The 22,873-nt window shown below is 43.4% G+C and overlaps 1 protein-coding gene across 1 annotated transcript in view; it reads left to right on the forward strand.

The window, feature by feature from the left end:
• Positions 1–2,622: 2,622 nt before the first annotated feature.
• PTGES (prostaglandin E synthase) overlaps positions 2,623–22,873 on the forward strand; it is a 33,859-nt gene continuing 13,608 nt past the window's right edge. Inside the window, exons 1-2 of the mRNA XM_075259035.1 lie at positions 2,623–2,813; positions 12,840–12,922. Coding sequence (XP_075115136.1) covers positions 2,709–2,813; positions 12,840–12,922 — 188 coding nt within the window. The 5' untranslated portion in view covers positions 2,623–2,708. The remainder of the gene's footprint in view (positions 2,814–12,839; positions 12,923–22,873) is intronic.

Genomic DNA, 22,873 nt, shown 5'->3' on the forward strand with positions numbered 1-22,873 from the left:
GTGCCAGAAGGGCTGGTCTGAGTATTTCAGAAACTGCTGATCTACTGGGATTTTCACGCACAACCATCTCTAGGGTTTACAGAGAATGGTCCGAAAAAGAAAAAACATCCAGTGAGCGGCAGTTCTGTGGGCGGAAATGCGTTGTTGATGCCAGAGGTCAGAGGAGAATGGCCAGACTGGTTCGAGCTGATAGAAAGGCAACAGTGACTCAAATAGCCACCCGTTACAACCAAGGTAGCCAGAAGAGCATCTCTGAACGCACAGTACGTCGAACTTTGAGGCAGATGGGCTACAGCAGCAGAAGACCACACCGGGTGCCACTCCTTTCAGCTAAGAACAGGAAACTGAGGCTACAATTTGCACAAGCTCATCGAAATTGGACAATTGAAGATTGGAAAAACGTTGCCTGGTCTGATGAGTCTCGATTTCTGCTGCAACATTCGGATGGTAGTGTCAGAATTTGGCGTCAACAACATGAAAGCATGGATCCATCCTGCCTTGTATCAACGGTTCAGGCTGGTGGTGGTGGTGTCATGGTGTGGGGAATATTTTCTTGGCACTCTTTGGGCCCCTTGGTACCAATTGAGCATCGTTGCAACACCAAAGCCTACCTGAGTATTGTTGCTGACCATGTCCATCCCTTTATGACCACAATGTACCCAACATCTGATGGCTACTTTCAGCAGGATAATGCGCCATGTCATAAAGCTGGAATCATCTCAGACTGGTTTCTTGAACATGACAATGAGTTCACTGTACTCCAATGGCCTCCACAGTCACCAGATCTCAATCCAATAGAGCATCTTTGGGATGTGGTGGAACGGGAGATTCGCATCATGGATGTGCAGCCGACAAATCTGTGGCAACTGTGTGATGCCATCATGTCAATATGGACCAAAATCTCTGAGGAATGCTTCCAGCACCTTGTTGAATCTATGCCATTAAGAATTGAGGCAGTTCTGAAGGCAAAAGGGGGTCCAACCCGTTACTAGCATGGTGTACCTAATAAAGTGGCCGGTGAGTGTATACTGTAGTATATTGTGAAATCCATTCACTTCTATTACACACCCTTTCCATACCATCTGAGCGAGACCATGAGGTAAAAGCAATTCATGTTTGTGCCATTTACTCAGGGTATATTCAGATGGTGCAGTTAAAACACCTATCAAAAAACACACTTAGAAAAGGTTAAGCCCTCTTGCAGACGACCGCGTGTTATCTGGATTTTTCCCGGATAGCACACTGTCCTAACACATGGTCGTCTGCACACTGACCGGTGGGGTACAAGGCCCACGGCCAGCTGGAGATGGCCGGGGCCCCAGACCACTATGATAGTGGTTGAGGAAAGCCTGATTCCCCGACCGCTATACATATTGTTAATGGAAAGCGGTCCTGGCATATCACTGGTCCCATTTTCAATAGATGCCAGCCCAGGGAAGGTGACTGAAAACAATAAATACTCATACTCACCTCTCCTAGGCTCTGCATCCTTTCCGGGGGCCCTTCCGCCTTGTGACTGAGGCCACCCTGAGGCCCGTGATTAGGCTCCAGCAGTCACGAGGGATGTGGAAGCGTAATTACATCAATACACCCCATGTGGTCGCTGAGGCCCAATCACAACACATAATACTGGGTAGGGGAGCATACTGTGGGGAGCATATAATGCAGTTTGGGGGCCACTGTGGAGAATATAATGCTGTGTGGGGGCCACTGTGGAGCAGGTAACGCTGTGTGGCGGCTACTGTGGAGCATATAATATTATATGGGGGGGCCCACCATGAAGCATATTGTACTGTGACATCACATGACCCATGAAGCAGCTGTCAAGGATCACCGCTGCCACCTCATACAGCTGATCAGTGGGTTCTCAGGTGTCGGATCCCTAATCATCTTCAATTAATGATCTATCCTAAGGGTTGGTTCACACTAGCGCTTGTATTCCGTCCGCAAGGAGTCCACATGGAGACCTCCCCGGATGGAATGCAATCGCAAGCGATGTGCTTGCAAAGTACATGGAGCCCATAGACTATAATGGGCTCCGTGTGCTTGCCACACACTGCCCGCACAATTCGGCCCCCCGTTCGGGGGGGTCTTCATGCGGACGGAGGTCGAACGCTAATATGAACCGGGCATAAGCCAGAAAATCTCTGGGGTCTGTGGGTTTTCACTGGACATTATCAGTAGAGATGAGCGAGTACTGTTCGGATCAGCCGATCCAAACAGCACGCTCGCATAGAAATGAATGGACGTAGCCGGCACGCGGGGGGTTAAGCAGCCGTCCGCCGTCAAAGCGGAAGTACCAGGTGCATCCATTCATTTCTATGGAGCGTGCTGTTCGGATTGGCTGATCCGAACAGTACTCGCTCATCTCTAATTATCAGTAACAGATGGATCTAATGAGACAGCTGACTGACACCTCCAACAAGTTGTCAGATGAGAACGTAAGAATTTATATTTCCTGTGAATTGTTTGTGGAAATTCTCCTTCTTCTGGAGCACTTTTTGTGCCATCAGTTCATCCCCTTTAAACCAGAATATATCCTGTCCACATCACTTTATGGATTTCTAAAATAGTTCTGTGGTCACACAGCTGGAGCCATCCCCTCCTTTCTTTCAGTCACTCCTCCTGCTTCCTTCCCTCCCTCGTCTAATGTCTGAGATTCACATTTACACTTCAGTCCAGGCTAAGTGCTCCTTCTAGCAGCCAAGATGGAAAACCAAGTATTCCTGACGTTCGTCTTCTACGCCACTCTCCTCATAGTGAAAATGTACATCCTGGCCATAATCACCGGGCAGATCCGGCTGCGGAAAAAAGTAAGTCCCAAAATCCTCAGACCTTTTACAAATGCAGCAGTTTGCTATGATGGCAATTAGGGCATGTGGGATGGAAAAGGTTAAGCTTTTCCCTTTAAGTCCGTGTAATGTGCAGCAACCCCCTGGGGGCTCGTGATGAATAGCAGGAACGTATATTTCTGGTGGAGCAGCATTATATGGTACAGAGAAAGTGGAAAGATCACTGTTAAATTTCAGTTTTTGCCAGCATGGAAAAGGTTTGTGGATTTGGGATTAGTGACAGAAAATTGTTAATGCCAAAGCTTGAAAGGGAAAGCGATGAAGTGTGATGGATGTGTGTGTCAGGAGACTAAGAGTTAACTTTTGAGCAACCAAGTTCAGTCAAAGGGTCTGCTTATTTTTCAAAAACAGTGCTACTGTTGTCCATGGGTTGTGACTGGTATTGCAGCTCATTTCCATTCAAGTGAATGGGACTGAGCTGCAATGTGAGAAACGGCCCATATACAGTAATGGCGCTGTTTCAGGTTACCTGTAGTTAGAAAGACTATGGCTCATTTATGGAGACTCTTCATTGCTTGCGCATTAGTGTTTCAAACATGGTGATATGAGAAAAGCAGCATGTGCAGAAAAGATGCACGCAGGTAGATTGGATAAGATTGGTGGCTATAGAGCCATAGACTGGATATCTGTCCAACCACATGGCTTCTTAAGTTCAGAACTAGTCACAAGTGGATATATAGACCTCTCAGATGTAGACCTTATAGACATTGTAGACCTCATAGATGTTGTAGACCTCTTATACTTTGTAAACCTCATAGACGTAGACCTATTGGATGTTATTGATCACTTAGACATTGTAGTCCTCATAGATGGTGTAGATCTCTTATACTTTGAAGATTTCATAAACCTTGTAAACCTCATACACATTATAGACCTCTTAGACATTTTAGTCCTCATAAACATCATAAACCACATAGACATTGTAGACCCGTTAGGTAGTGTATACCTCATAGGATGATCTGTTAGACATTGCAAATATCATAAACCTCATAGACATTGTAGACTTCATTGTCAGTTCTCTGTTATCACAGTGATGCAGAATTTGGGTGGAGAGGGCAAGGCTGAGCTTCTCTTGCTGGTTTTGTGATAATCTTTTTGCGCACTTGAAAGGGTTGTCCAACTAAATAAAAATAAAAAAACATTATAGGGGCAGAACATAGTGGAAACCAAGGAAATAAATCTAACTCCTCTTTTAAAGGAGTCCCTTTTGAGTGGCAACCTGGTCCTTAGAGCTCTTGGTCCTTGCTGAACTGAAAGTGGAGATGCCTCTATTGCTGGAATCAGTGGTGACCTGTACACAAGAGGCAAATGACACAATGTTCATGTACTCAGATAGTATGTGATGCACTGGCCTCTGCAGTAACAGGCCATCAATCCACTACAATATTCTGTATGGCAAAGGACAAGCGGACACAAAGCTGAAGTCCAAAATGTAATCCTGGAATGAAAACCTTTGATAGAAAGTCCAGAAGAGGAGTAAATGTGGTCTTATACAAGCCTAAGCTCCCATTCAGACAGATGTATTTGTAATCTTACACCAAGAATGGGATCTATACTGAGAAAAGGTATAATGGAAAAATGTAGTCCTTGACAATGGCAATTCAACAACAGAGATGAATGATGTTACAAGGGTCAGGGTCAAACAGCCAGTAGAGCAGATACCGGATACACCTGCTCAGTAACCTCAGATATAACCTTAGAAGCCATAATTGGTTTTTGTCTATTGTTTTCAGAAATTACAAGTTTAAAACTTTTTTTATGACTTGTTTCCTTGACCCCAATGGACCTGCCATTCCAATGCCCACCTATTGCAGTGAGGGTGACTATGCAGGTACTGTTGTAGACACGTAGATGGCTTTTCTAAGGGATAGCATAGCTGCTATTGTCAAAATGACATCTAATGAACATTCAGAAGGTAAAGTAGCTCTAGGGTCCATGGTAACTCTACTCTTTTAGTGTATTGTGTGACATCTCCATGGATCTTTGATGTGCTAAGATAGTAGTATTAGCATGTAATCCCTATCTTCCACACCCAGGGTACAGATCGGTGAGTGAAAGGTCACATTACGTCTGCTCGCCTGCCGAAAACCTGATCTAGAGGCAGGCGAGCAGGAAAAGTGGGTCAGCCCCTGGTAATAGAAGCCATTTTATAATACTACTACCTAGGGCAAGATATAATGTGGGGAATGCTACGTTATGGCAATGGACATGTTGAGGAACTGCATATAACAGTCAGTCATAACCTTAAAAGCACTTGCTTCATATTATGTAGGTCTCTCTAGTGCCAACCAAAAAGCTCTGACTCATTGAGGCATGGACTCCATGACCTATGAAGGTCTCCTCTGGTACCAAGATCTTAGTACAAGTGAGTGAGGTCTTGTATGGATCAGACTTTTTTTTTAGCACATCCCAAACATAAGACTAGTAGCTACGGCAAGATATAATGGTGGGGTGTTGGGTTATAGTGATGGACAATTTGAAGAAACTTTTTTCCCTACATAACAATCAGCCACAACATAAAAACCACCCTCCTGATATTGTGTAGGCCTCTCTTACGCCACCAGAAGAGCTCTGACTCTTTGAGACAAGGACTTTAAGACCATGAAGGTGTCTTTTAGTATCTGGAGCCACGATCTTGGACGTGGTTGTAAGCTGGGGTCTCTATGGAGAGATCCGACTCATCCAGGCAAGGACTCCAAGACCTATGAAGTCCTGTGGTATCTGGCCAGCACCAAGATCTTAGTAACAGAAATGAGGAAGGGTCTCGATGAATCAGACTTGTTTATTCAGTATATGCCACAAATAAAACTAGTAACTAGGGCAGAATATAATGGCGAGGTGTCGGGTTATAGTGATGGACATGCTGAGGAAACTTATTCCCTCAGATACAACAATGCACCATAACAATAAAACCAACTACCTGATAATGGTTAGGTTCTTCATGTGCCAACAAAAGACTCCTCAAGGCTTATATTCCAAGACCCATGAAGGTATCCTGTGATAACTCGCACCAAGATCTTAGTAGAAAATACGATGTCAGGTCTCAATAGATCAAACTTGCTTTCCAACATGTCCTACAGATGATCCCTCAGATTAATCCTGGGGAATTTGGGGATGATCTTTTTGTCATGTTCCTCAGACCATTTCTGAACCATGTTTGCAGAGTGGCAGGAATGCGTTGCTGTCGTGAAGGGGTGTACTTGATCTGCCTAATGTTCAGTCACAGTAACCTCCACAAGATAGAAGGACCTGAGGTTTCTGGATAGAACATTGCCCAGGGCATCTCTCCTCCAATATACTTGTTGTGTATACCTCTTCTGCCTGTACAGGTCCGATTCCCTCCCCCCACCACTTTCACGGCCTTTGAACAATTAACGAGTTATTAACCCTCCCTCGCCCAGAGCTATATATACTATATAGACGAACTAGGCAAGTGCCTAGGGCGGATCAGATATGCGGGCATGTTATTGTGGGTTATTTTCCTTGGTATATTGAATGTTTTTGCCGCTTTATCTCTCGAAGATAATGTAGTAGTGTAATACATGGAGTAAATGTGAATCATTGGGCCACAATGACTAAATAATGCGGTATTCCTAGTTTGTTGCCTGGGGTAATAGTAAATGCAGTCTTGTCCTCTGATACAGCATAGTATTTGCCGCCGCAGGGATCAGATAGAGATCTACTGTGATCAAGCATAACTTTCTACAGATCTGCAATGATAAAACATCCTGCTTGTAGAGAGAAGAGAAGCGGCCACATTTATGACACTGACTACACTTTCATTATGCTCAACATTTTCTCATGATAATTTTTGCTTATTTTTTGCACACATATATTGTAAAACTGAGGCGAGACATATCTGCAGCATCTTAACATCTTATCACAGAAGAAATAAAGAACGGAAGGAAGCTTCAAGCAGTCTGATAAGACAGATCCCCTCGTGAGACTCATGCCGCCATACGTTGTCAGTTTTTCTCATATTCACACCTTTCATGTGACATGATAGACTGTGCCAGACCAGGCCACAAAATAGATCTGTGAAAATGTGAGGTGTTGGAGTTTTTTTTGTCGTTTTCAGATGCAGTTGTCAGCGCTGTATTCCCCAAAATGGAATGGGCAAATCTTTGGGGCCCAGTGGAAAACTTCTGCACGTCCTGGGCTTCTTGTCATATTTGTGATATGGGCACTTTATCTGCTGGTCAGATCACAAAAAAGTCACCAAAGTAGGTGTATCACACCCTAAGGTTCGGTTTTCATAAAAGAGTCATGGTCATATCAAACTTTTCATGGTGTGGCTTGTACATCTGGTCTCCTGGAGGCCAACATGTAAAGGTTGTCAAGTATGGCTAGTGCGCATGTGCGACCGCTACTCCATTTACTTCTATAGGGTCGATCCATGGTAGTGAATGGAGGATGGTAACATAAATTTAACACTACTCCATTCATACAGGGAAGCCAGGGAGTCTCATTCTCATGATCAATGGTAGACCCTCACTCATCCATTAAGTGTATAGGTGACACCCCTTTAAGAAATGGACTTGGAGAGCACTGGGGCAAAAATTCAAGCTGGGCCTTGTGGCCAATTCATTTTACTCAGCAACAAGTGTGATATAGTGATCCATTATAATGGCCACCTCCAGACACCTTCACCATAGAGTGATCAGTATCTGTAGAAAATGATATAATCCTGTTTGCAAGCTGCGACCACTAGGGGTGCTGACTACATATTGCTTTATATTCAGAATATTGAACTTGGTGAGTGTCTTATAAGGCTAGGGCTTCAATACGACCTAGGGAATGTTGAGACTTTGAGTCGCCATTTTGCCGTAGCCTAAATCCGTAAGCAGTGAGCTCCCCCTAGTGGCTACTAAAAGCAAAGCTAAGTGCCACAGCAAGCAGGTCAGGCAGTTCAGTGGCCCTTGCATGCTCTGATGGGGTAGAGAAGTTTTTGGTGAAGTTTTCGCCTCTTTGACTGACTAGGAGTGTATACACGATAGAGCTGGGTGTAATGTTATCTGGCGGAGATGATTATCAATTCTGTGTGGCTGCGATACTGTGAGAGAAAACAGATGTGCAGGGAGGACTGGATTTTCCACTACCCACGAGACCCATAAAAATAAAAAAAACAATTCCAAGTCATCGCCGAGGCTCCGCTATCTTTTCTTTTGTGTATTTTGTATTATATAACGTTGGGAAGGTCACGCAGGAAAGTGATGAGTGGGAGATCACAGAGAGGAAGCTTATGTAATAGACATGTCACCCATGTTATGCTATGACTGCCTGAATGAAAGGGCAGCTCCAGCCCCATAAATATGACCATCCATAAGATGGTCGGCATCACAAAGTCAAGTATAGAAGAGTTTTGCGAAAAATAAGGCTTTATATATCCCTTTTGTAAGCTTTTAATATCACTCCCATCATGCCTCAGGACAGAGCACAGGTTTGATATTGTCTTAATTGTGGGAGGAGCCATCTCCTGGGCTCAGTGTCTCCCTCTGCTGGGTAACGTGCACACTGCCACAAGAGGCGTCAACACCACTGTGACTACATAAGGTATGTTCACACTGACTTTTCTGCAAGTGCCTCAAAAAACTCTCCCCAGTTCTCCCATTTATATCAATGTGAGACATGCTGATATTTCAGGTAAAAGAAAATTTAGAAGTCATGACCAATCTTCAGGTGGAATCCGACCTGCAAAGCCCATTTCAGGGGCAGTAAAAAAAAAAAAAAAATCGGTAGCGTCACTACAGAGAGTCTGGCATTCTTAACACTGATTGGATGGTGTTACACCATGCAAGTACACAAGCAGTTGTAAATTTAAGCATACATTTCCAGGAGGAATAATAGAGGGACGTCACAAAGCATAGTCATCCAAGTCCCTAGTTGTTGTTTCCTGAAGAGTACAACTATTTACATGTCATGAGAGACAATAGGGTCCTCGTAGAGATCATGACTACACAAACACTAAGTACTGGACATGTCTGGGGGGAGGGAGGAAGTATTTTTGTTTTTACAGAGCTGATCTACACAAGGGAGCAATGTTCATATCCCTTCTAGATGAGACATACGCAGGCAGACACTGGCCCCTCTCCAGCAGCTGGATTCATAACTAGAATAAAATAGACAGCGGCCCCTGATCTTTTTCAGAGTAAGACTGAGACTACATGTTGCCAAAAGCTGTGGGTTTTTTTTATTGCAGATTTTGCTGCAGTTTTTTGAGCCAAAGTCAGGAGTGAATTTAGAAGAAAGGATATGTATATAAGCGCTTCCGTTATATTTTCTGTTCCTATTGAAGCCATGCTTGGCTTTAGCTCAAGGAACTTTGGTTGATGTGCTGGTTCCTGGGGTTGATGTGATGGTACTCAAGTAGTCATGGTGGTTCTCAAATTGATGTGGTGTTTCCTGGTTAGATCTAGTATCCTCAAGTACATGTGACAGTCCCTGGTGTTAATGTGGTAGTCTCAGGCAGATATGGTGGTCCTCAGGTGGATGTGGCATTCTTAGATAGAAGTGGTGGTGTCCTTAGGTACATTTGGTGGTCCACGGGTTGATTAGGTACTGTTTGGGTTGATGTGGTTGTCCTTGGGTAGAAATGGTGGTTCTCATGTTGATGTCTTCGAGTTGATGTAGTGATTGATATGGTGGTCCTTGTAAAGATATGGTGGTCCTCAGGTTGATGTGATAGTCTTCACGTAGACATGGTAGTCCACAAATAGATTTGGCGTCCTAAGGTAGATGTGGTGGCCATAAAGTTGATTTGGTGCTCCCCATCTTGATCTCATGTTCTCAGGTAGATGTAGTAGCCCTCATGTTGATATGATGGTCCTCAAATCGATGTGGTGGTTCTCAGGATGATGTGGTTTTCTTAAGGTTGATGTGGTTGTCCATGGATAGATGTGGTGCTCCTTGGGTTCATGTTGTGATCTTTGGATTGGCGCATCGATCCTCAGATAGATGTGGTAATCCTCAGGTTGATTGATTGTCCTCGGGTAGATCTGATTGTGCTTTGGTAGATGTGATGGTCCTTTCGTTTATGTGGTGTCCACGGGTGGATGTGATGGTCTTCAGGATGATGAGGTGTCTTCAGGTTAATAGATTGTCCTCAGGTAGATGTGGTTGTCCAAGGGTAGATGTAGTGCTCCTTGGGTTAATGTGGTAGTCCTTGGACTGACGCGTTGATCCTCGGGTTGATGTGATGGTTCTCAAGTAGGTGTAGTGATACACAGGTAGATGTGGTGGTCCTTAGGTTGATATGGTGGTCTTCACGTTGGGTCATCCCCTCCTGTCTCTTACATTCATAACCTGTTACTGCTAACTCCAACTACTAAACTATAAAGACTTGCCTCCCTAATCTGCGATCAATGTCTACATGACTGACTGTAAATTACCACTGTATATACTGTTCAGTAATTGATGATGACAAGTGGTGCATGGAGTGCGTCAGAGCTGAGTTACTGTGTAACAACTAGTAAATCTTTACATCAGTCTCTCCTTTAAGAAAGAGCCAAGAAGGATTATATCAGACTTCAGATCTCAAGTAGATCTCTATACAGAACATGGATTTAGAGGGTGTGTAGACTTTTACAGCTGTATTGTTCCAATGCCTCTAAAAATAAAAGGCAGTAAATTTGCACAGTCACAATTACAAAAATCCTACCGTTTTGTGTATACAGCTCCAATGCAGGCTTATGTGTCTTCATGGTTATGGCCCCTATGTTGTCTGATCTTGAAGTCTGTTACTCTACTCCAGGGGTCCTCAAACTTTTTAAACAGGGGGCCAGTTCACTGTGCCTCAGACCATTGGAGGGCCGAAATATAGTTTAAAAATTTTTAAGATTATACGCTCCACAGCAGGCCCCCCACAGTATTATATGCTCCACAGTACGCCCCCCCCCCAGAATTATATGCTGCTTAGTATGCCCCCCACACAGTATTATCTGCTCTTCAGTACACCCTCCACACTGTATTATATGCGCCTCAGTACGCCCCCCACAGTATTATATGCTCCTCAGTACAACCCCCCACTCTGTATTATATGCTCTTCAGTACGTCCCCCCACGTAGTATATGTTCCTCAGTACGCCCCCCCCATGTAGTATTATATGCTTCTCAGTATGCCCCCCACACAGTATTATATGCTCCTCAATAAGCGCCGCCACACATTGTATTATGTGCTTCTCAGTACGCCCCCCCACATAGTATTATAGGCTCCTCAGTAACCCCCCCACACAGTATTCTACTTTCCCATGAAGAGCCGCTGGGCGTCCTCCTTCCTCTGACTGCAGGAGCTGATGACTTGCGCCATCGGGCCTGCGTTGGGACAAAGATCACACTCTGCAGTAAGTGTAGGCCTACACTGACAGCTTTCAGTTGTATGTGCATTTGCAGCAATGAGAAGTTCAAAAATGGTGACCTGGCGCCCGTCTGGTGGTTATAGTAGACTCCAGTCAGGAGCCCACCAGGCCAATTGCAGCTCTTACCCGGACACCGTCCCACACAGTGGATGGTGATGCAAAATGGAAAGGATGTATAGAAAAACCGAGAACTGACAGCACTAATGCCAGCAAAATCTGTAATAAACTTGAAAATAAAAATAACGATGTGCAAGGTTAAAATGAATTGATTCTGTTTTATTGCTCCAAGGACATGTACAACAGCTTAAAACGGCTACGTGTTTCGACATCGGGCGGATGTCTTCTTCAGGCCACTAAAATATACAGTAACACAAATACTAGAATTAAAATCAATAATCAAAACATGATAAAACTTAAACATAAATAAATAGATACATAGATAAATATATAGAAAAAACAGTGGTAGTAATCATAATAAAAAGTCACATGGTAGACATAATATATCAGGTATAGGAGATATGATTGTCAGACAAAAAAGACGCGCGTTATACGAACATGCCATTGAACTCAATGGCTAACTACATTTTACACGTGTATTTTTACACATGTAAAATGGACTGAATACACAGCGCGTAGACAGAATACACGGCGCGTAAACTCCGTGTGAAGGGGCCCTTACTGAGCGATCTGGGCAACAGTGTGCCTCTGCCAGTGGGTAGATGAAATATAACTGCAGGATCAGAAACTATACACTAATTTGTCTGTAAGTCTGTTACCATGAAGACATAGTGGTAGTCTGTTACCATGGAGACAAATAGGATCTGGATACACCAAATTTATATTTTTTAGATTTATTTATTTTTTTTAATTCTAGATGCATTAGGTAAAAAAGGTGTGTATAGTCTTAGGTGCGTTCACACGAAGCCAAATGGCGTGGATACTGCATGGATTTTGACGCCAATCCATGTGGAATTAGCACAGAATCCACATTAGATTCCGCGCAGAAAAAAAGCCTCCCGAAAGAACACGTAGTGGAGAGAGCGTTCCAGAGGAAGAAAATGCCGTCACTGGAAAGTTTTCTTGCAGCCCTGGGGACGCCCCCAGTGCTGTTTGAGGGCTGGGAACCGCCCCCAATGCTGTGAGAAAACTCAGCATACTGATGAAAACCAGGATTTCTACCAAACGGCAGCGCAGAGAAGACCTCCAAAGGTAGGAGAAGAATAGCTTTTCTTAAGGCTATTCCTATGTGTTATGGACACAAAAATTCAGTTTTAATGATTGAATCCCTTTAACTAACAATGTGATTAAACACAATACACTGGTTTGTAGTCTGTAACCATGGAAACACATTGGTCTGCATGTGGGCTGTATACTAAATTTTGATTATTTTTTTTAAAGATTTTTAAAAATTGTTTTTACTTATTTTTCTTAAATAAGAGGCTTTACATAGAAAAGGTGTGCATGGGCTTAAACATAGGAAGCCCTTATGAGTTGTGTCTGGTATTGCATTCACTTGATTAGGCCTGAGCTGCAATTCCAGATCAAGACTGAGGAGATTGGTGGCGCTGTTTTTGTGAAAAAAGCATAAATCTGCCTTTACTAATACTCTCATATCTTGATGCCTTCTATAACAGGCTTTTGCTAACCCAGAAGATGCCATGAGACATGGAGGTCTAGAGTTCTATCGTGAAGACCCTGATGTGGAACGTTACCGGAGGTATATATAATAATGTAGATATCATCTCCAGGACTTGTTGGGTGGTTGTTGTAGATAAGCTGCAGTGTAAAGCATGGGAACAAGAAAAAACTGAAAAAATCGTCCGACTGAATCTCTGATATAGAAACCATAGGGCAAGAAACTGAGATAGGGCCCATGTAATGTCCAGGTGGGACCCAAACTCAGTTTGGACACCTCAAGGTTGAAGAAAACTTATGCAAGGCCCTGAATGAAGTCATGGATCAACCCTGTGACCATAAGGAGCTCATATACAAAGCATCAAATATGACTACGTGTTTAAAAAAACTGAGGTTTTACCCAGGAAATAGAAGGATTTCTTCTTACATTCAGGAAGGTTATTTCTGGGTCATTCTAGTGAATTATTAATGACTAAGTACCCCCAGGAAGAGTGGGAGGGGGTATGTGTAGGTAAGAGGTTAAGCTACAGATTAAGATAATATATTTAATCATCTTGGTTCGTGAATACAATTCCAGAACTGCAGTGAAGACTGACATACAGTTATGCTGAACAATTAAGGGTTTGTGTACAGCAGGTGAGAAGTCACCAGTGATGTCATCCAGGAGCCAGGTGGGGGCAGTGCTTTTTATGTGCTTTGATTCCTGGAAATACATATTGATGACCTTAGATTCCTTAACAATATGTAATCCGTGTGGGTCTGACAACCGAGACCCCCAGAAATAAGCAATTTGAAGGGGCCGTGGCGCTTGTAACAAACGTGATGACATAATTTTCGGTCATATGGTACAGCAGCAGAAAATGAGACTGGACTGGGCTGAGTTTCCTGTCAGGGGTACCCCCCCCCTTCCCCCCCACATAATGACCTATCCTCAATGAGTGGCCCCATAGCTACCTGGTCTCTGCTGTAATGTACAGGGGAGACCGGGAGCTAATACCCACAATCAGAGTTCACTCTGATTGCAGGTATTCCTACATATCAGCACCCCCAAAGTATAAAATCTTGCCCACCCACCGGACAGTTGTATCGCATATTCAAGTCCCCAGGTGGCATTGAAAAACATTTTTTTTAAAAAATATAAAAATAAAATTAAAAATCTAAAAGTTCAAATCACCTCCCTTTGCCTAGAATTCATAAAAAAACGTAAAAAAAAAACTGTGACCCATACAAATTGGGGTGCATTCACACGGAGTAACGTGCCACGTGACCTGGCACATATACGCCGTGTGAGATTTTGAGCGCCGTATACGCTCCCATTGATTTCAAAGGGAGCCTGGATCGTATACGCCGCGTTATTTTGCGGCCGCAAAATCACGGCTGCAAAATAACGCGGCGTATATATATATATATAGATTTATGATGATGGGGGTGGAGTGCTGGGGAAGGGTTGGGGTGCTGGGGAAGGGGGGGATTCTGGATGTCTGGCCCTTCCTTGGGCCTGAGGACTGTTTTTTTCCCACCCACTTGCAATTCTTGCACTTGGGGGTTAATAGGAGCACTACAGACTGTAATGCTCCAATTAACCCCCAAGCGAAAGAATTACATGGTGGGTGGGGAAAAAAAAAAAACAGTCCTCAAGCACAAGGAAGGGCCAGACAGACATCAAAAAGCCCCCCTCCCTAGCACCCCAACCCTTCCCCAGCACTCCAACCCTCCCCCCCCATCATCATAAATTTAGTATTTATCCCCTATCTGTAGGATAGGGGTTAAATACTTGAAAAATCACAATTTCTTCTGCAGAAGCCTACCTGCTTCTGCTCTTCAGCCTGCGCAGCGGTCTTGTGAGACCGCGTAGGACGCAGGCACACGTCGGGTGCGGGCCTGATTACGTGGCCACGTCACCCGGCGTGTGGGGAGGAGGGGGCGGAGCGGAGCAGGCAGGGAGACCTGTTCTCTGCGAAGGGTGAGGGGCGGCCGCTGGAGCAGCGCTGCGTCCAGCAGGGCCGCCCCAATCCACAGCTCACTTTCCTTGTACATCTGCGGCTCGCACAAAAGTCTCAAACTTTGTCCCTAAACTTTAGAGACAAAGTTTGAGACTTTTGTGCGGGCCGCAGATATGCCTGTAAAGGACCGCTTGCGGCCCGAGGGCCGCATGTTTGACATGCCTGCCCAGAGTCATACGGAAACATAGAACAGCGGTGACATGTAATTTTGACTGCACAGTGAACACCATAAAAATAAAGCCCATAAGAAAGTCAAACAAATGCAGTTTTTCTCCAATTCCACCCCTTTCTGAATTGCTTTCCAGGACATTGTATGGAATAATAAATGGTACCATTATGAATTTATGATGAACAATTTGTCCCGCAAATATTAAGCCCTCATATGGCTCTGAGAGCGGAAAAATAAAATTGTTATGGGGTTTGGAAGGTGGGATTCAAAAACGAAAATCGAAAAATGCTACTAGTAGGTAGGGGTTAAACAAAATCTCGTACACTTTCCTTGGACTGTAATAAGCAGCATTTTTTTCTCTCTGTATTTCTGTAACTGTCAAACACGCAGAGCTTCTGCAACGTGTGGAGTTGACCAGGATTCGATAAACATGACTACCTTGATTTTCCCTGAATAGTGCCACACTTTTCCACAGGTTGTGTCTAGTATTGCAGCTCAGCTTCATTCACTTCAATAGAGCAGAGCAGTTATACCTCACCCATCCTGTACACGCTCACGTCGCCTGCTCTGACATCACCTTATAATTTCTGCGCCCGGTCAGATTGCAGCCTCCCCCAGACACGCAGATTTGAGTATTTCATTATGTGCAGAAACCCGATCTCTGGCACGTCTGGGAAGAATTACATTTTGGCCGACGTTAAACGTTAATCCGCAACGCCAACACCCGCAGCATGAAGCAATAAGAAGTGAAATGTGATTTCTTCAAAGACTTTAATCTCCTCTCACGTCACTTGTTTGGATGTACACCTCGGTGATGTTAGTACTGACTAATGTCTCTGACAGGTACCGTGGCGTTGCAAGGCTGAGCTGTATGGTTGCTGTATTAGTTATTGAGGCCTACATTGTGAAAATGGCGTCACAGTTGCGCTACATTTAATATCAATGACGCCAGCATGGCGAAAATCATCACTCTGAAATATATGCCAGCCACAAGATGGAGCTCACAGCCCGGTGGAGGATCAGCCGCATCTTTGAAGAGTGTACCTCCTTATAAATGAGGCGGCTCTTCCACCACTGCCGGGGCTGTAAGGACTGGCGTTCAATATGTCAGTCTTCGTAAATATACACCATAGCCTATGTAGCAGATTTATTACAAGGGGCTAAAAGCAACCTGTCTTAGTTGCCCATAGCAACCAATCACAGCACGGTTTTCTTTTTGTATTCCACTCCTTAAAATGAAAGCTGCGCTGTGATTGGTTGCTACAGGTAACTACAACTGTTTCAGAATTCTGCCCCAATAGGGGAGATTTTTGAAGGCCGGTGTTTTTAGTGCCAGTCTCCATACCCCCTATGCTGGCGAAGGGTATGCCTCACTTAGGGAGCCTTCACACGGAGTAACGCGACGCTCATTTTGTAAAATCTAGTAAGCCAAAATTACGCACGTTATACGAAGAAAAAACCCATTGAACTCAATGGCTTACTAGATTTTACACGTATATTTTTATACGTGTATTTGGGACAAAATGAGCGGCGCGTTACTCCGTGTGAAGGCTTCCTTACATTGAGGGGCCCACCTCCTCATAAACAAGGTGCACCCTCCATCTCGCCTCATAGCTGGTGTAGATTTTTGCCATTATTTTCACCAGTTTTCTGGCGGAGTCAATGGTCCCACATCATCACACCCTTGCCATATTGTTATAATGGCCGCTTATCTCCATATGCTTGTTGAAATTGAGTAGTGTTGGGGGTATGTATGTATGAGCAGTCCTGTCCAGGGGCGGCAGCTAGCATTCTATGCCCTACAATATTGTAATACCAAACACAACCTCAGGACAAGGATGGCACTGCTTTTGGAAAACGATAAACTTTTTTCAAATCCCATACAATCTCATTGCTGTCTTAGAAGATTGACTACTTAAAGGGGTTTTCCAGACTTAATAATTGACGACCTATCCTTAAGATTACTTAAAGGGGTTGTCCCATGTCGCATACTCGCTAGTCTTCGCTGCAGTAAATTCTTCTGTCTTCCGGCTTTGTTGCGTCATTGGTGGGCGGGGTTACATATGCAAAGCCAGTGGCGAGAAGTCGTCGCTTCTATGCCGCTGGCCCTGTGTGCGCTGCCGATGCACTAGGCATCGGACGTACAGCCTTCACAATGTAATACAGACCCGGCATCCGCTGTAATAGAGAGGCGGATGCCGGGGAGTGTAGAAGCCGGCACAGGTGAAGCCAGCAGCGGCAGGAGCGATGCTGCTATTCCGCTCCTCCGCTCCCCCCCCCCCCTCCGGAATAGCAGCATCGGTCCTGCCGCTGCTGGCTTCACCTGTGCCGGCTTCTACACTCCCCGGCATCCGCTTCTCTATTACAGCGGATGCCGGGTCTGTATTGGTGGCCCCTTCCCTCTCCCCAAAGTGTAAACTACCCCCCTCCAGGCTCGCTCCCGTGCACTTAGCCCCTCCCCCCCCCCTCAGAGCAGCAGATACATCACTTGACTTATGACCAGATAAGTCAAGGGATGTGTCAAAAAAAAAAAAAAAAAAAGAATAAAGTAAGATAGTGGACAAACAAAGCAGTTTTGCTGAAGCAGTGTATTTAGAAAAAGTCTTACATTCACATTATCAAGCAGTATAGATAGGATCCTTGTGATGGGACAACCCCTTTAAGTCCCTTAAAAAACCTCTTTTTGACAGCTGAAAGAAATGATCGGATTGTAGTCAAGGTGTTGGATCCCAGCTGTAAACAGGTCATCAGTATCAATTACCCAAGATCCTGGACACCCCTTTTAAATGAATAGGGAGTTGCACCAAGCACAGCCACTATACAATGTATGACACTATGCTTGGTGTAGTGAACAGGCCGCAGTGTAAAAGCTGATCTTGGACCCCTGATAACCTATCCTAGTTTGCCAGCAGGGGGCAGTATATACATATGTTTACTATATACCAAGCAATGGATATACAGTCTATGGCGCTGAGAAGATGGTAGGCTCGTCTCGCCATGTCCTGTAGGCAGTCCTGCTGTAGCTTGGCGTTTGTTGGCAGCATTAGGATAGTATTTCAGGCTTGGCACCAGGTCCACACTGACTAAGAGGAGAGATATTTGTATAGGGAGGCGATGTAATAAAGTTCCCGCTCCAGGCCCGGCCGTATATGGGTGTACTATCAGGAAGACGGATGGCAGATGTTGTTGTAGGGCTGTTACCTCCGTCACGTCTCTCATCTACTCATCATCCTTCTCAGCATCGACCATCCCAGCCAAGTCTGACCGCAGTATTACTTCTTCCTCGGTAATAAAAGCAAACGCCTGGCGTAAACAGGCCAAGGCTCTTCACACTTAAAGAAAACAGAAGTCGCCCGAGACGTTGCCATGAGTCACTTTCTTTTGCACAATTCCACAAAACATGGAAATACAGTTCACCACATGGAAGACCATTAGTGATCGGTGGTGTAAAGTTCATGTGTGACCTAAGCAGCCATGTCTTGCCGTATCTGATAGTGCTGGCTATATACTGAAAGGGTGTGAAGACTTATGAAATAACTTTTTAAGGCTAAGGCCCCACAGGATGTCCCGTAACAATAAAGCACTGCGGGAAAAACGGTGGCGGCAATGCATCGCGGTTCTTCCAGCAGCACTTTAAACAGAAAGTTCAGAGAGCTTTCCTCTGCGCACTTTGTTACAATTATATCTATGGGGAAACCGCCAGCGTTTCCGTAGATATAATTGACATGCTGCAATTCGCGGCGTGTGTGCACCACGGTTTTTACTACAAAGTGGGCATGGGAGTCACTTGAATCCCATCCACTATGCCACTTTATGACAAGACACATTTTCTTTTTATTTATTTATTTATTTAATTTATTTATTTTTGTAAGATTTTTATTTTATTTTTTTTAGTATTATTATGTTGTTGTTTTCAGGTCATTCAAATAATTCTTGTGTCTGCTTTGTTTGTGACATTAAGTCTTTTTACTTTCTTTCTTTCAATGTCTAGGAATTTCTTAAAGAAAAGAAAGAACGTCTTTGTTTTTATAGCAAAAAGTGCTACTAAAATATTTAGTCACTGGGGGCGGGGCTATAACCTGTGATGTGAACATCGTAGAGGTTTTCTTTTTATTTTATTTTTATGGTCTTAATTTTTTACATCTTTTATTTTTTTTTTTTTACATATTGTGTCTTTGGTCATAGACCTTTGGAGGTATAAAGTCATAAAAAAATGTTTTTACCCCCTTTAACGGAGGCTGATACATGAATCCCAGTTCCAGGAGGAATACAACCTCCTAGTATACAGTGCAGAACTGATATGGGTCCTCTAGGACCCGGCCACTCGTGCAGTGCCCCAGCACATGGCAATCACCTGACTACAAGTTTGGGAGAAAATCACAATATGGCGGCTTTCAAAGCTGTACACACTGTACTCATTGAGCACTGTCTATACAGCGATCCATTCCTGCCTTCTTTTGCAGAGTCCCACTGTCACTGACAACTGGCATTATCCTGCACCATATCGGGGTGCCATGATGGCTTTACCACTCTTAATATACCTGCTTTTCGGGGTTCCTTTTTCCTTATTCTGGATCAACACTGCCTGGTTATAGTTGAGACTATCTCACCGACACCCTCATATCTTCCAGGCCGTGCACTTTTTTAAAAAAATTAACCCTTTCTATTCTGTTCACCTGAAAATAATAGCTAAGATTTTATTGCCAATGTCGCTCATAACTTGGTCAAATAGCTGTAAATTCCCGTTGTGCAGCAGACCGATCCGGCAGTAAGAACACAACTCAGATCTGTTTTGTTTGCATTGGATGTTAAGTAGACTATAAAACGTCAATGCCCATTAACTAGACAGAACTTGTGCTCCAGGGGGAGATATGGAGCGGTCACGCTGGATTGACCCCGCTGATCCTTTACAAAACAAAAGCTGCTTATGACGTCTTATACTTCGCTGGAAAAGTCTGCTGACCTGCTCCATCTTTGACTGGAGACCGACTGATAGGTTGGAGCTTAGCCAAGGTGTAGGGCCTGACAATCTTCTTGTCCTGTTGCTGCAGCCAGTTGTCTTGGGGTCAGTTCACACGGAGTTTTTTTTTGCAGGCGGAAAAAATCTGCTTCAGGAATTAGTTAATAGTATTTTGACAGGGTTTTTGGCGCAGTTTTTGACACGGTTTTAGTCACGGTTTTGTTGCTCCAGCACACTCTATGGACCTGGAAACTTCTCCTGGAAAAAAAAAAAAAAAAAAACTGCTAGCGGTTTTTGAAGCAGTTTTTTCAAAAACTGCGTCAAAAACCGCATAGGAATTCGCCTGAAGTTACGTCATGTCATTTTTTTTTTTATTTTTTTTTTCTGCTAGCTGAAAAAAACTGCTAGTGACTCCCATTGAAATGAATGTGAGGCAGATTCCGCATCAAAATCCGCCTGTAAAAAAACAGTGTGAACTGACTATCCTGAGACACAGGATAGTCAGGAGGAGGGGAAAGATTTGATGTCTTATACCCTGTCTGAAAATTTTTTTGTATTATGATGTCTTAGGTTAATATTCTACTGACCTGCTCCATCTTTGACTGTATTCTGATTAATGAGGTGGAGCTCAGACAAGGGGTGGGGCTTGACAATCTTTTTGTTCTTCTCCTGCAGCGAGTTGTCTTAAAGCCAGGCACCAGATAGTAAGGAGGAAAGGGAAGATTTCTTTATTTCTTAGGTATAATTGTGTGTTGTGGAATATGATCAAAAGAAGGAAGTAGATTAACTGAGCAAATGCTGAATTTTTTTTTTTTTTTGGTGCATTTGGTATCTTTGGCTAGATAAAAATAGGTATACTGAGTTATATCGAGTGCAGGGGCCTGTGGGAGCGGGGATTCACTGATTTTACATGATAGTCTACCCTGACTACTGTACCTTAGGAGTGTATTCACATGGTACCGTTGGGTGCAGTTAATAGATGTGAAGCCTTTATTAATACATGAAACACGAAATAAAAATGATGAAAACATGCAGGTTTTTTTGCACCATGTGAACACACTCTTATAGGCTCTATGGACTGTTCCTTTAATGGAGGCATTTTAAGGAATTGTTTTTATTGGTGTAGTTTCACCAAAGCTGGGGCTACATATACCTTGAAATTTATATTGTGTCTCCTACTGGGGCCAAGCAAAATGTGGAGAGGTATAAAAACACTTCCCAAACATCAATCACAAGCCACAAACCACAGAGGAAGAGCGGCCTTTGTTCTGCGTCTGGCACTTTCCATGATTTCCTGCTCTTTTTTTATTCCCTGGCTTGATGTTTTCCAGGAATCCAGTTTTCCATATCATAGATATTCTGGAGCATTCTGCTATGCTCCATGTAACACCTAGCAACCAATGTGTGTATACAGGAGGTTACTCTAACCAGTGTATCTAATATACAGCTTAAAAAAAATAAAACAATGGTGGACGCCAAAATTATAGTGTCTAGTAGCTGAAATAATGGATCAGAATGGATCATGGCTCTACTTGCCACAATACCCCCCCAGCCACCACTAGGTGGGCACACTGAATATGGATTGACGCAAATTTCTATTGCTCAGTTTGGAAGATTTAGTGGTGACAGGAGATAAACAGAATTATTGGGATGGGAAAGGAAGAAAAGCACCTAGAAGCCTCTAAAACACAAGTCTTTGAACACTGAGCACTTATTTAGGCAGTATACAGCAGTGTTATTAGGGATGTATACGACTGTATTGTTTGAACATTATGCAGTGGTATTATAAAAATTCTGTATAACTATTATTTAGGCAGTATATAGTAATATTATTTGGGAAGCATTTGACTGTTTTATGTATGAATTGTATAGGAGTAGTATTAGGGTAGAGTATGACCATATTATATATGCAGTATATGGCAGTTATATTAGGGTAGTGTATGACTGTATTATTTTTGCAGTGTAAAGTAGTATTATTAGGGGAGTATATGACTGTATTATGTAGAAGCTATAGTGTGATACTTGTAGAAAAGTATATGCATTATTTAGGCAATATACAGTGATATTATTAGAGAAGTTTATGACAGTATTGTTTAGGCAGTATATAGTGATAGTATTAGTAGTGTATGACTGTATTATTTAGATAGTATACAGTGTAATTATTAGAGAAGCATATGGCTATTATTTAGGCACTGCTCAGCTATATTATGGTAGTGTATAGCTGTATTATTTAGACACTGAACAGCTGCATCATTAGGGTATTGTAAGGCTCTATTATTTAGGTATTGTATAGAGGTATTAAGGTGTTGTGTGGTTGTATTATTTTGACAGTGTTCATAAGGTTGTCTTAGCTGTATTATTTAGGCCTACATAGGTCTGTTATTTGGACATCTTGTGGCACTATTTAGACACCACATAGCAGTATTATTTATACTCTGCATGGTACTGCTTTTTCTTGTACACTGTTGGATAGTATATTTTTGTTATAGGGAAAATTTAAATTTAGATTAATGCCAGTTTTGGGGCACTGGAGCTGTTGTGGGCCCCTGACCGCAGAGGGCCTGGGGCCATTACATACCGCCATTCTAGTAATTACGCTCTTTTCCTCCATTCCTTTGCCCTTTGGATTCCTTGGGGAAGACTTTCCTTGCATGGGAATGTCAACAGAGTAGCTGTCCGGGAAGCCACAATTAAGGCGGACAGTAATCCCTGTTTAGCTTGTGTCTTTCCCATAGTAAACATAATATTTAGGGCAGGTTTACAATGTTTGGCTGATAACTTGGCAGTGAGACATTGAGCCGTCTTTGAGGGAAATGTGGAATTTCTTCTGTTTTGGTCTTGCTGCAATGTTGTGCTTGTCATATGGAAGAGGGAGGGGTAAGACTTGGATATATACCATGT

The sequence above is a fragment of the Leptodactylus fuscus genome, chromosome 11 (genome assembly GCF_031893055.1).
Source record: "Leptodactylus fuscus isolate aLepFus1 chromosome 11, aLepFus1.hap2, whole genome shotgun sequence".
Lineage (NCBI taxonomy): Eukaryota > Metazoa > Chordata > Amphibia > Anura > Leptodactylidae > Leptodactylus > Leptodactylus fuscus.